The sequence below is a fragment of the Triturus cristatus genome, chromosome 9, assembly GCF_964204655.1.
Source record: "Triturus cristatus chromosome 9, aTriCri1.1, whole genome shotgun sequence".
Lineage (NCBI taxonomy): Eukaryota > Metazoa > Chordata > Amphibia > Caudata > Salamandridae > Triturus > Triturus cristatus.
In genome coordinates this window covers 23,364,639-23,378,420 of record NC_140592.1, presented here as the reverse complement: position 1 = coordinate 23,378,420, position 13,782 = coordinate 23,364,639, and the positions used below count along the sequence as shown (strand labels likewise).

Below are 13,782 nucleotides of genomic sequence, written 5' to 3'. Positions count from 1 at the left end.
AAAGGTACTTCTTCTACCGCCTTTTTTCTCAACAAGATGTCTGCCTCCGCCTGGAGCTCCCTCAGCTGGAAGCGAGGGCTGACCGGCGGAATCGCTGGAGGCGGGCTGATAAACCGAAGACTGTATCCATTGCAAACAATATTCAGCACCCACTTGTCCTGAGTAATTTTTCTCCACTCTGCCGGAAAGAATTGAATGCTTCCCCCCACTGGAGTGGGTAACGGTTGAGGGGGAAGTAACCGCTCAGGGCCGAGACCCGGCCGGGCCCTTGTTTGTGGTAGTAGCCTGCTGGCCTCCTCTACCCCTCTGGCGCTTCTGGAAGGGCTTGCGGAACTGCTGCTGTTGTGGCTGCTGCTGTCCCGAGCCCTGCCCACGCCCTCGGCCCGACGACCCAAACCTCCTCTGGAACGGTCGTTTCTTTTTCTCGGCCTTCTCTAACCCGACAGCCGTCAGGGTTTCCGCCTCAGCCTTCATGCGGGCCATCTCATCGTCCGCATGCTTCCCGAACAGGGTTTCCCCCGAGAAGGGCAGGTTGGCCACTCTTTGCTGCGCCTCCGGCTTGAGGGACGTCAGGCGCAACCAGGAATGGCGCCGCTGGTGGACGCCATGACAGTAGGCGTGGGCAGCCAATAGCGATACATCCGCCGCTGCGCTGATCGTTTGGTTAGAAACCAGCATGCCTTCGCGCACCGTCTCCAAGAAGTCCTCCTTCTTGTCTTGTGGCAGGAGGTCCGCATATTGCTGCAGGGATTCCCACAGGGCCCGGTCGTAACGGCCCAACAACGCCCCTGCACTCGCCGCCTTCATCGTGGTGGCGGCGGTACCACACACCTTCCTGCCCGCAGAGTCCAGCCAGCGGCTTTCCTTGTCCGGTGGAACCGTGGAGGCCGGGGCGGTCGCATGTTGTTTTCTCGCCGCCGTCACGATCACCGAATCCGGCTTCGGGTCCACTCTCAAAAAGGACGGATCCGACTCCGGGGCCCTATACTTCTTCATGAGCCTGGACGGAGCGGCCTTCGCCGTTGCGGGAGTGAGGAACAGTTCCAAGGCTGGTTCCACCAGTCCAGGCACGAGAGGCAGGAGGGGGCGAGACAAGTGTCTTTTATGAAGCGTCTCAAATATCACGGACGTCGTGGGCTGGACGTCGTGGGCTGGACGAAGCCGACGACGCCGATGTAGTCGACGGCGGCCTATTCAGGTCCCTCGACGGCGATCGTCGACGCCGCTTCTCCCCAGAGCCCTGGGGAGACGGCGAACAGACGGTGGTCATCCTCCTCGACGTCGCCGTCGACGCCCTCGACGTCGACGGGGAGTGGGAGCGCTTACTGGTCTTCCTGCCCCTGGGGAGCCCCCCAGAGGCCTCAGTATGGGCCAAATCAGCCCCTCCAGACCCACCTGGTGCCTTCAGTCTTCGCTTCTCCAGAGCTTGAAGCCTGCTCTTCATCCTGTCCCTCAGGGTCCTGGCAGAAAACGAGTGGCAGATGGTACAGCTTTCAGGCACGTGGGACTGGGGAAGGCAAGCTATGCACACCTCGTGTGGGTCAGTTTTAGCCTTCTTTCGACCACATTCCGGGCACTTGTCGAACAAGCCAGGCATGTTGACAGTACCAGCTACTAAACACAAGAAAAAATGACAAAAATTGCCAAAATCTCAATGAAACCCTTGCAAAAGGGAGAGCTCAATGCTCCAGGGTCCTGCTAGCAGGAGCCGGAAAAAAGAACTGAAAGTAAATGGGACCTGCTGGGCATTCTGGGATACTGGGGAAAGTTCTGGAAAACTGGAAAGTTTTCTTAAAGGCACAGTATCCTGTTCCAAGCCACATAATGGCAGCCTATGGGGCTTGTCTGTCCACTCCTTCCTCTCTATCATTCCAGAGGCTTTTGCTGGTAGAGGCAGGGTTTTTTCCTATGTGGAGAAAAACTAGACAGGCAGTGCTGTTTGTGGATATTGGTGGAATTCTAGTTGAAGTACTGGACAGTGTAGCCTGTGGGTATAGGCTGCATTATCTGTCTTTAAATTAAATTCTCTCTTAATGGTGTATGCAGGTCTGCATGATTTGTCACCTTTTAGAGATTATTTTTTATTGCTCCGGGGTCCACGCACATGGGCAGGACTATTCACTAGATTATGACTATACACAGAGATCCCCTACTACAGAATCGTAATAGACGTTTGTGCTGCCTGTTCATTGGGATGTGCAGGTAAGCGTCTTTGAGATCCACGGTGGACATGAAGACTCCGTCTCTCATCTGCGGGAGAGTACCTCTTGTAGGGACGTCATTTTGAACTTCTGTGTCCTTATGTACTTGTTTAGGAACCGTAGATCCAGGATGGGTCTTAGTGTTTCGTCCACCTTTGGTACCAGGAAGTAGTTTGAGTACACTCCCTTGTTCCTTTCTTTGAATGGTACTGGTTCTATGGCCTCCTTTTGGAGTAGCTCTTGTGCTTCCTCTACGAGTTGCACTAGCTCCTGTCCTGAGTGTTTCCTTCTCTTTGGTTTCCTGTTTGGTGGTTTCCTTTCCAACTCTATGCAGTATCCAAACTGTATGATGTTGAGTATCCATTTGTCTGTTGTTATGTTTTTCCATTCCTGAAGGAAACGTCTCAGCCTGCCGCCTACTGGTGTTGCAGGATCGTTGGCGATTGGTCTGTGTAACCCTCTCTTGTTGGATTTTTTATGCTCTCCCCTCGGAGGGATCTTGTGGGTGAGCACGCTTCGCCGGGCGGAGTCACTGAGGCGGGTTGTTCTCCCCCTCTTCGTCTTTGCCCTCGTCCGTTCCCCCTACTGTGAAAGGACTGGCCCCGAGGCTGGTACTGCCAGTTTTGTTTCGGATGCCCCTGCTGTCCGTGATTGTCGCCCTGGTGTCCCTGCTGGAATGTCTGGTGTGACGTTCCCGGCTGGTTTCCTCCCCTTCCGTATGGTCTCCATGTCGGGGTACCTCTTCTCATCCCTCTGAATTGCAGGGCCCCCATTGACCTTGCGGTTTCGTTCTCCTTTTTGAGCTGGGTGAGTTTTTCATCCACCGGTGCTCCTAACAGCGTTTCCCCGTTGAAAGGGGTGTTCAGGATGTTGTTCTGGACTTCCTTCTTGAAGCCTGAGATCCTGAGCCAGGCCTGCCATCTTTCTGTTATCCCTATTGCCATCAACCTGCTTGATGTTTCGGCTCCATCCAAGGCCGTTTTAAGGCACGAATTCGATATATTCTTCCCTTCCTCCACCAGGTGCGAGGCTCTTTGCTGGTATTGTTCGGGGAGGTGCTTGATTAGCTCCCCCATTTCGTCCCAATGTTGGTATTGGTGTCTGTTCAGCAGGGCATTGGAGTTCGCCATGCGCCAGTGCATCGCCGCGTTTCTCTCAATTTTCCTCCCAGTCAGGTCCATCCTCCTGCTTTCCTAGTCTGGTGGTGGCCCAGAGGTTGCCGGGACATTAGCCCTTTTCCTGGCAGTCAATGCAATGATGGAATCCGCTGTGACGGATCCCTTGATGTATGGAGGGTCCTGGGAGGAGTGTTTATACTTCTTCTCCGTCCTAGGTGTGATGGACCTGCATGTTGCAGGGTCCTTGAACGCCTCCTTCCCCTGGTTCATGACACTTTGGAGCATGGGGAGGAACTGGCTCCTTGTTTGGATGGGGAGCAGTGTTTCCAGTAAAAAGTCTGCTTTTGGCTTTTCTTCCTCAAGCTTGACCCCAAAAGCTGCTGCTGCGCTTTTGATGACCATATTGTAGGCCCCAATGTCATCTGGCGGCGAAAGCCTCGAAGGGTAAGTCTCCACGGGCTCTTCTGGATTTTCAGCGTCGAGGTCCTGCCACTCCAGGTCCTGTGTCGTCGACGGCGCCTAGCCGTAGTTTGATTGTTGTTCATCATCTTCCTCTCCCTCTTAGTATAGGTCCTCTTCTTCATCTCCGGGAGTTTTCCACAGTTCTTCGGCGTCAAACTCTTCCTGTTCCTCGACGTCTACGATGACCGACGGAGGTTTTGTGGGAATTGTGAATTTTTTCATTTTGTCATCGAACTCCTTTTTCCTTTGTAGGATGCTCTCCATTTCTGCCTCGAGCCTCCTCTTCTTTTCCAGTTCAGAGGCCTGTTCGGCGTTGAGCGCGGGTCTCTTCGTCGACGCGACCTTATCTTTCGAAATCGAGCGCCCCAGTTCTTGGCATTGCTTCGGCGACCTTGGCTTTTTGCCGGTTTTCACCACCTGGGAGTCCTTTTCGAAGGATCCGCCAGGCCTTTCGTCCTTGGATGCACTTGCGGTCATCGAAATTTTCGGCACCGGTGCTCCTTTCGAGGACTTTCTCTGTTTTTCGAGAGTCGGGCTCTGGTTTTCGGGGGTCCTGTCGAGGGTTTAGTGTTCGACGTCTCTCCTACCTTGTCAGACGTTTTCTTATCGGTCTCTGCGACCGTGAAGTCATCAGGTCCCTCGGCGATGTGGTCTTAATCGTTGGTGGAGAGGCCCAGTTCGTACAGCGACGGGGCCTGTCCCTTGCCCTGCATGTTGTAATTGGCACTCCTCTGTCTCTCTCTCACCCGGAGTGTCTTCGGTGTGAAGGCGGAACAGGCGTTGCAGTCTTTGCTCTCGTGGTCGACTGGCAGGCAAAGATTGCAGACCGGGTGCTGGTCCTTCTGCGCGTATTTATGGTGGCAGTTACGGCAGAATTTAAAGGGTGTCTTGTCCATTCCTGTGCTCAGTGTCCCTGAGTGCGCATTCTCCGTTGGACGTCGAAGATCCAATGGCGGAAAAAAGAATCCGAAGATGGCGCCCCAAGGTGGGAGCTTCCGCCGGAAGCGTGCCGACGTCACGAGAAGTACACCAAATGGTGGGACGTCGACACCCACCTGGGCTACAAAAAAAACAAAAACAAAAGAGACCCAACCACCAGACCGCGGAATAATGCACAGCATAGTGAATCGAGAAAGATTCACGCTGCAAAACTGACATTTGCTGCAGCTCAGTGTATAACCATTCTCTGAGCCACTAGGGAGAGATGAGAATTTTTGTCGCCTGACAATTCTGGAGTTTCAAGATTACTGTTGGTATTAATAGAATCAGAGGACAGGAGGAGAGTAATATCTTTGACCACTTCATCAAAAGGGCGTGGCCGAGAGAACATGAACCTGGAAGCAAAGTCTTAGCATTATTTATTCTGAGATGCAAAAACAATTTGTGGATAACCCAACTCTTCAAAGATTTTTTTAACACCACCATTGTCTAGAATCCATTTGTGGCTTTCTTTGTAATACCTGCTTATGAAATCTCCTCGTCAGGTTAGAATTGCGGGCAAGTGAACCAAATTTACTGACAGGCCCCACATCCAGCTCTTGTGCATCTCTAGTTCTATCTTGCGCCTCCTTGTTTGTTTGAAGTATGGACTGTTTTTGTGTTGTCTGTTTGAATGATAATGTTGTTCAACATCAGAAATAGTTGGAAGGCATTGAGAGCCACATGGATTACTCTGCATTCCAAGAAATTGATGTGATGATGATTCTCCTTCCTTGCTCAAAGACATGGCGCACACACAGAGGTCCTAGGCAGGCTCCCCACCGTGTGATTAATGAACCGCAATCATTTAAATTGATGTGATGATGATTCTCCTTCCGTGAACAAAGACATGGCACACACAGAGGTCCTAGGCAGGCTCCCCACCTTGAGTGTGCGCCATCAATCATTTAAATTGATGTGATGATGATTCTCCTTCCGTGAACAAAGACATGGCACACACAGAGGTCCTAGGCAGGCTCCCCACCTTGACAGTGAACCATCAATCACAATCATTTAAATTGATGTGATGATGATTCTCCTTCCCTGGACAAAGACATGGCACATACAAAGGTCCTAGGAGGCTCCCTACCGTATGACCCATGAACCGCAATCATTTAAATTGATGTGATGATGATTCTCCTTCCCTGGACAAAGACATGGCACACAGAGGTCCTAGGTAGGCTCCCCACCTTGACAGTGACCCATCAATCACAATCATTTAAATTGAAGTTTGCTTTTGAATAGCTACATCTGGCAGAAGATTGGTTTCTACGCATCACCAGGAGAGAAACTGTTTTGCTGATTTCAAGATCAAGACGGTCGTCCCAGTTCATCCCTTTTGAGACCACTCACCTAGCAGACATGGCACTCAGCAAAGATTAGATCGGACTGGCTGATGGCTAGGGAGCCTCAAAGCAGCTGACACTTCTCCCAGATCAAGGACACACTCTCTCCTCAGAAGGAAACCCTGCGCCTAATGTTACCCCATGCAAGTTAGGGCTTGTAAAGGGACTGGGACTGATTTCTGGTTCTTTATTTGGGGACCTCGACTGTGCAATAGATAATCTGTCCAGTGCTACTGGTTCAGATCAGGAGGGTGAATATTCTTTGACATCGAAGGTGGGCTGCCACGACTGTCATGTGTTTGGAGAATCTCTGAGAGTACAGGTTTCAGACTGATGGATAGAGCATATTAATAATGTGATGTTCCTACAATGAATGCCAGGTATTTTCTGTGTCTATTCGACATTGGTATGTGGAATAGGCATCTTTTAGATCCACAACGTGCATTCACACCCCTTGCCTGAGATGTGGGAAGGTTTGAAGGCGTGCCAACACACAGAATGCTTCTGTTTTGATCTACTTATTAGCCATACACAGATCAAAGATGGTCTGAATCCGCTCATTGAGTCTTTTTTTCTAAACCAGCAAATATCTTGAATAAATACCTCTCCCAGGTGAGGAGTGGGTAGAGTCAATAGAGACTGTTAGGAGGCCACAGAGAAAGGGGCAGGTTGAGACTATACTGACAGTCTTTGATCTGCCCCTCGTTGGTAAGAGTTTCTTTGGCACTGCTGATCGGACCAAAGAGAGGATTGAACCTTCTGCCAAAAAAACAGCAGTGGTCTTTGTGACTATACTGTGATCCAACAACAACTTTTCTTCAAGAACCTCGGACTTCAAAGTCTTTGCTTCATTTTTCATCCACGCTATTTCTTCCTCAGTATATTGTGCCAATGGGGAGGATGCAAAAAACGAGAGGTCTCGTTTTTTAAGCTGTCCATCAGAGGTCTGGCAAAACCAGAAAGAACAGTGCAGGGTAATACCTTAGCAATAAATGGATGTGGCCAGCTCTGTCAAATCAGGTCACACTCACCACTTGGTTTCAAACCAAGGAACACCTGCAAACCATGCAATGTCTTAGTGGGTTGTCGGAGAAAGATTTAGAATTTCTCAGTGAGAACAGCCTTGAAGAGCGGCCACACTTGCCCTTTGCAGTGCTGTGGCTGCAGTCAAACAACATATTCTTGTTTGCCAGATTTATACTTTTGTTTTCCCTGTCAGGTAACAGAGGTCTTGGAGATGCTTGGGGTTAAAGAGTCTCCATTATGATGGACACCAATGTTTGTGGTTTTTCTGTAGATATGTTTAGCTTTTACATTGAAGATGGTGAAGGAGACTCGTCTATGCTTCCTTGGTGTATGTGGGGAGCCTAAATCCCTCAGAAGATCTAGGCGTTTTAGGAGGAATATTGCCCGTTGTGAGTCAAAAGCAATTTTCTTATGGGTAACAAAAGTTTCAAACTGACAAATGGGGTATGTTTGCAAACAGTCTAACCAATGGCAATCGCTTGGGGTAGTATTTCAACCCACCATGATGGAATGAGAAATGCTTTAAAAGAAAAGTTTCTTTCACACAAGACTTTGTATTTAGCACATGGCTAGAGATATTCAGCATTTACATAAACAATGAAGATGTCATAGAATATTTTAGCTTAGATTTATACTTCAAACATATGTGGTAGCCTAGACAACATGCCATGAATATTGAATGTTGGAAATGAAATACATAATGGTACAGTAAAAAAATTGAAAAACTGAAAAATAATGTGGTATAATTAAAAAATAAAAAATCAATATAGTGACGTGATGTCATACTAGGCCCTGCTATGCAAGAGAAGTGCACTTAATGAAATTAAACAGATCAAAATAAAAAGGGAGTATGTCCCTTAACATCCGATACGGATCATTTGTACTAAATAGAGGGGCTTCCTTACTCTGCACACTTTAGTATAAGGCCAAGGTAGGTTCAAATAACTACCGCTTAACCTTCTCATGAGTATGGACTTCTTAAAACACAACATTTGACTTAAGGATGCAAGGTTTTCGGTCTCATGACTCAGCCATTTCATTAACAGATTCAATGCTTTTAAAAGATAATGTTTTCTGTGATTTTTCTATTTGTTTATCAGGGATTGAAGCTGTTGTGACTACACACCCTGCTTACAAAAAAGAAACCTCTGAAATTACACTTCAGCTCCACCTATGAAGTTTCACAAAAACCAGAGGCCAAAAATAAATTGTAGTTGCTAGTGTTAATGTTAGTCTTTCAACCCACACAAACATTTACATCATAAGTAAGCAAGCATGCAAACTAGCAATGAGGTATGCCTATGACTTAAATTGCAGGCTCAGAGCAACAAGGGATTAATTAGTCCTTGTAAGTTATATCATGCTGGTGTAAGCAGAATGTTAGGCCCAAGTTAATGGCTGAATGTAAAGAAACTGTTAGCAGTGTGATGAGGATGGCAACTGGGAGAAGCGACTCGAGTGGTGTGGCGCAGGGGGAAGCATTACTGGTGACACTGATTAAAGGAGGGAATGCGCCAAAAACTTGTACGCACTATGAACGTTAAACGCATGGGAGGTGGTGGGGAAGATAGTAATGTCCCCTATTTTCTAGATCACTATACGTCAATTGTTTACAACCCTTTGGAAACATCAAAACAATGTGTCTATAGGACAATGGATTGCTGACTGCTGTCGTGCACTGGGTGATTTATACACGGGTGACCTTCCTGGACGCACAACAATTTGGCATCAGGCCAGTCCAATGCTTGCAGTATGCTGAATTTAAAAAAAAAAAAAAGCCGGAGAAACATGGCGGGAATTTCCTGGAGTCCCTGTCGCTTATGTCGCAATGAATGTGCTGCTGGAGACAGAGGTTGATAACCCTTATGTTTAAGGCTCTAAAAGACGACAGAGTGGAGACTCCCATGAAGGAGAGAGCTGTGGGAGACAGATCTATGAGAACAATTGACGGACACTGAATGGAATGGGACTCCGGCACTAGTAAAAGAGGTGTTCAGCAATGCAGATTTCCAATTGGTATACTTCATCTTCTTCCCTGTACCTATATGTCCCATCCCCCCACCCCCAACGACCCAAACTGTACAAAATATATCGATATAGATATACGAGGTGTCCTAGATGTGGGAAGTGTGAGGCACACAAGATATGGACCTATATCAAGATTAATAGATACTGGCACCAGATAGTGCATGGGTTGACTGTGATCTTCCACATCCAAATCAGCGCGACTTTGAAGCATTGTATATTAGCCATCATACATACAGCTAGAGACATGAAAATGCAGCATGGCTTTGCTTGGATTGGTCCAAGAAAAGAGACGGGTGGCAATAAACTGGATTAATTCAAGAGTACTGACCATAGACTCCTGGGAGTGAGATCTGCCAGGGTGGTAATTAGAGGATGAACTTCGGATGTGTGACACTAGTACAGATGAAAGGGTAGTAGACGACATAGTCCAATAGTCCTTCCTCAATACAGAAGGTGGGATGGTGAAGAAAAGAACGATGACTAACACAGGGTGCCAGAAGGAGAATGGGTACAGCTACTACAATCCTGACTGAAGAAGCTGAACATGATTGGAGCGGGAGGGGCACCTTTTTTGTGTATTATGAATATACAGTTCTGGATACTCATCTGACTGATCATGCTGGCACTGCTGCCCTGCTGGAGAAGTGGAGTGCAGTTAGGAGAGTGGAGGGGATTGATGGTTAACTAAAAACTACTGTATTAACTGCATACCCAGGTCACAGCAAGTAGGCATAATTGTGAACTCTGGACAGAATACTGGGTCTGTAATGTGTTTGTTCTTGTATTGCAAAATGAAAAATAAAATACAAGTTCTAATACATAAAAAAAAAACTGCTAGCAAATGCATCACTCTGAACTGCTCAGTGGCAAACAAAGGAACAATGGTACCCTACAGAGACCAACCACTTCATTTTCAACCAATACTGCAGCGAATGATTTCCAAACAGGTTGAAAGGCACAAAACTTCGACACTGCACTTGTGTTCATTATTCGTATCACACGGCAGCACAATCAATGCAATGAGCAATGGATAAATTGATGATGAGGATGGTTCTTACTTGGTAGATTTCTGTTACCTCGGACAGAGGGACAGGCTGGTTGAAGAGGTTGCTAGTATCCTTTTCCTGAAGCTGCTCCAACGTTTTACGAAGCAGAATGAGAAAAGGGGTCAACTGTACTTCCAGTGCCACCTGCTGAACCTTGATCTGAAATAAGATCATACAGACAGTAAGAGATGCTTCCTTCCCATAAATGGAGGCACTCGCATGGACAGAAAAAAATGACGCAAAGTGATGCACTACTCTCCTCTAGGGGAAAAACAGAATGTCCGCACACAGGCCTCCCAGTATAAACAAGGATGCACGGACTAATTTGGAGAAGGTGAAATAAAATCCTACCCACCTGTAACCATCAACTACCTTTGCAGCTTGTTATGAATGACGTGCCCTGCACAATCCTGCCGTTTAGTGTAAGCCGAAGGCAATGGCGGGTTGATATTCTTAACACCAGTTTGTCTCCAAAAATACCATAAAAACTTAGCAGCAAGTCACCCTGAAGCCAACGATGTATTCAACTCTGCGTCCGTTTACATTTTATTCCCATATTCTTGTTAGTGTACCCATAGCAACACCCAAGTAACATTTCCTTTGTGCAATGTTTGCCTAGGGTAAAGACACATGATGCGGGTGGACTGTTAAACAGTACAAGTTTATTTTATTTAGCACAGTTACTTAAAACCATTGCTACAAAATGTCTCATTACATATCATCAATTTATAAAATATTAAAACCAGTTAAGAGTCAATATAACTAATTGATGTTTGCAATACATTGAAAAAAATAAGTAGTTATTTAGCAATGTCCAACCTTTCCTTATCAGCTGTATTGATGTTCTGTCTAGGCATGTTCTTCTCCACTTGTTTCAAAAATTTTACAAAGGGGCAATTAAGCTGCGCGTCCTCGGGTGCAAAACACGCCAGAACAGCCTGTCTCCGTGTGCGGATACCTCTCTGATAAAAAAGTGTTTTTAAAAGCGGTTTCCTTTCCTTTGTTAGTTCTTTGCATATACAGATAAGGTACAGCATATCTTCTTGCGATATACAGCATAGGCGACAGGTAAAGTCAGATTGTTTTTTCAGCCAGTGTGGAAAGTGCTTTATGCATGGCAATAGGCCTAATCTGTATTTTAAAAATTAAGTTTTAGTTTATTTGGCAGACCCCGAGGCTAGATAGTTTTGTGCAGCCAGGGAGGAATAAGAGCTCAAGATCACCCAGCCGTGCGACCTTCTTATTAGGGCTGCCTTGTCTTCAATCCAGGATTGATTCTTTACTATTTTCTTTGTTGCTTTTTTAAGGAGACAGTGACTTGTAGGAGTTTCCCAAAGTTCAGTGAGACCTAATGTGGACAGACTAGTTGCTAAGTATTTTGCCGCTGGTGACGCTTTTTAGGTCTCGCCTGACCCAGCGCATGCGCTGGTCTGGCGAGACTTTTTGTGAGGGCTCAAAAAAGTGCTACCACTGTAGCCTAGAGCTACAGTGCATGTGCGCGGGTGCGCGTGCCTCACTTTTGCAGCCCCACGGCCGCTTTGATGTTTGATCGCGCTCACTTTCGCGGCCGCACGGCCCTTTGATCTTCTCCGTGAGCCAGTTTTTTTTCCTCCTGTTTATTACTTCTAGGTAGTAATGGTGGCACCCGTGCGCCGCCATTACTACAGGGCAGTAATAAACAGAAACTAGCATTGGCATAGCCAATAGGTCTCGCCTTTGGGACCTTATAACTATTTAGTTATGCAACTGTTGCATGGCCAAACACTTATAAGGTCCCCAAAGCGAGACCTATTTGGCTATGCCAATGCTTGTTTCTGTTTTAACTCAGACCACAAATGTCAATTTAGGGTGCCTGGTTTGGATTTCCTTACTTTGTCCCAGAAGATGACTGTTGCACCTTTTCTTGCTATGGTCTGTTTTTAATGCCAAACTCGAGCCTGATTTGTGTTGGGGAGACTCGTGTTGGTAAACCAAAAATTATTCTATGCACTTTAGTGACCACAGCATCCAAGATCTTCGAGTCCCTATCCCTCTGTGCCATGCTCTCATAGGTTATGGTGGGTAGAAGTTGTGCTCGTATAACTTCAACCAATGGGGCAAGTGAGGGGCCCGTCAGTTTGGAGTAGAGGTTTCTTATTGACACAGCTAGGGCTATACCCTTTCTTCTAATTGTATCCCTTTGGGTTACAATGTGCCCACCTTTATCGATAATCACCCCCAGGTATTTATACTCTGTAACTGAGTCTATGCGTTTCTTGTCCATAAACCAGATCGGTGTTTTCTTAAGGTTCTTTTTCATTGTCATGGTTCTGGTTTTTTCCAGGTTGATATTTAAATTGTTAGCCTCAGAGTACTCAAACGTGATATCAAGAAGACACTGTAGACCCACCTTCCTTTGGCTAATCAAAACCAAGTCATCTGCGTAAAGTAAGCATGGTAGTACTAGGTTCCCAATCTTTGGAGAGTGTGAATTACTGGCATTTAATAGCGGGATCAAATCTGCAAGAAACAGATTGAATAGCGTCGGGTCCAATACGCAGCCTTTCTTGAGGCCTTTCGTTGTTGGAATTTTCCTTGATAGTGTTGACCTGTCACCCAGCTGTACTTGAACCCAGGTCTTAGTATGCAGATTGATTAACAGATTCAGTAAAGCCTGGGGAATGCCCCAGCCTGCAAGTTTCAACCAAAGTCTATGACGATTTACATGATCGAAAGCCGCCCTGTAAGAGAGTTTGTTTTCTTCGACCATGGGTCCTGCGGTTGTTTGGTTCAAGACAGGACGCTGTGGGGTAGTTTCTTCCGAATTCGTTCTACACAACAGTAATTGATTTTCAGCTTCTACCCCCTGGCGGTGGTTGCCACAAGGAGCCCGTAATGGCTGTTTTTTTATTAGGAGTTTGAGACCAACCCTTGCCCAGGACGCAATGCATTTGATTGTGTGTTGCCCTATTGCGCTGGGGATGCTTGATTTGTAAGGTCAGATATTACAGGTAATGTCTGTCTAAAGAGGTGGGCAAAATCCTCCTTTTTTGAGGTAGGTTTTTGATTCCGACCCCTTCTCCTTTGGGCTCGCCTTTGTTTGGCATTAGAAGTTACTCCTGGGTCAGCCAGCTCTATCTCTGTCCCCGGAAAGATTCAGATGCTGATGCACGAGTCTTGGTGCACCCATCTTTTTTGGCATTTCCTGTTCTTGTCTGCTTTGAAATAGAAGGTTTAGGACCTAGATTTCCTGTGATAAATGTGCTTGTTCCATACTTATCCTCAACTGGATGGGTTCCCTTTTGGTTAGACTCGGTGGGGTTCCGTACGGAGTCTTTAATTTGGGCGCACAGGTCGCTCAGTATTGAGGGGAGAGTGGCGAGTTTATCGACTATTGGGCCGCAACCACAATTTAGCTCCCATTCTTGTAGTTTTCCTTGTGAGCTCTGGAAGCATGAGTTCAGAGCGCCAAGTTTTTCACCAATTGCCACCACAAACACTGCCAGTGTGTTTAATAGAGTTAGCAGAGTGTTCATTTTGACTGATTGATATTGAAGGGCTTCCACTAGGAGTTGTACTGTTTTGAGTAAGCTAGCCC

General features: G+C 46.8%; 1 protein-coding gene across 2 annotated transcripts in view; it reads right to left on the bottom strand.

Moving 5' to 3' along the window:
- BRPF1 (bromodomain and PHD finger containing 1) overlaps positions 1–13,782 on the bottom strand; it is a 282,053-nt gene that overhangs the window by 121,136 nt on the left and 147,135 nt on the right. For both annotated transcript variants that reach the window (XM_085624272.1, XM_085624271.1), the window contains exon 7: positions 10,218–10,364. In XM_085624272.1, the coding sequence (XP_085480398.1) occupies positions 10,218–10,364 (147 nt within the window). The remainder of the gene's footprint in view (positions 1–10,217; positions 10,365–13,782) is intronic.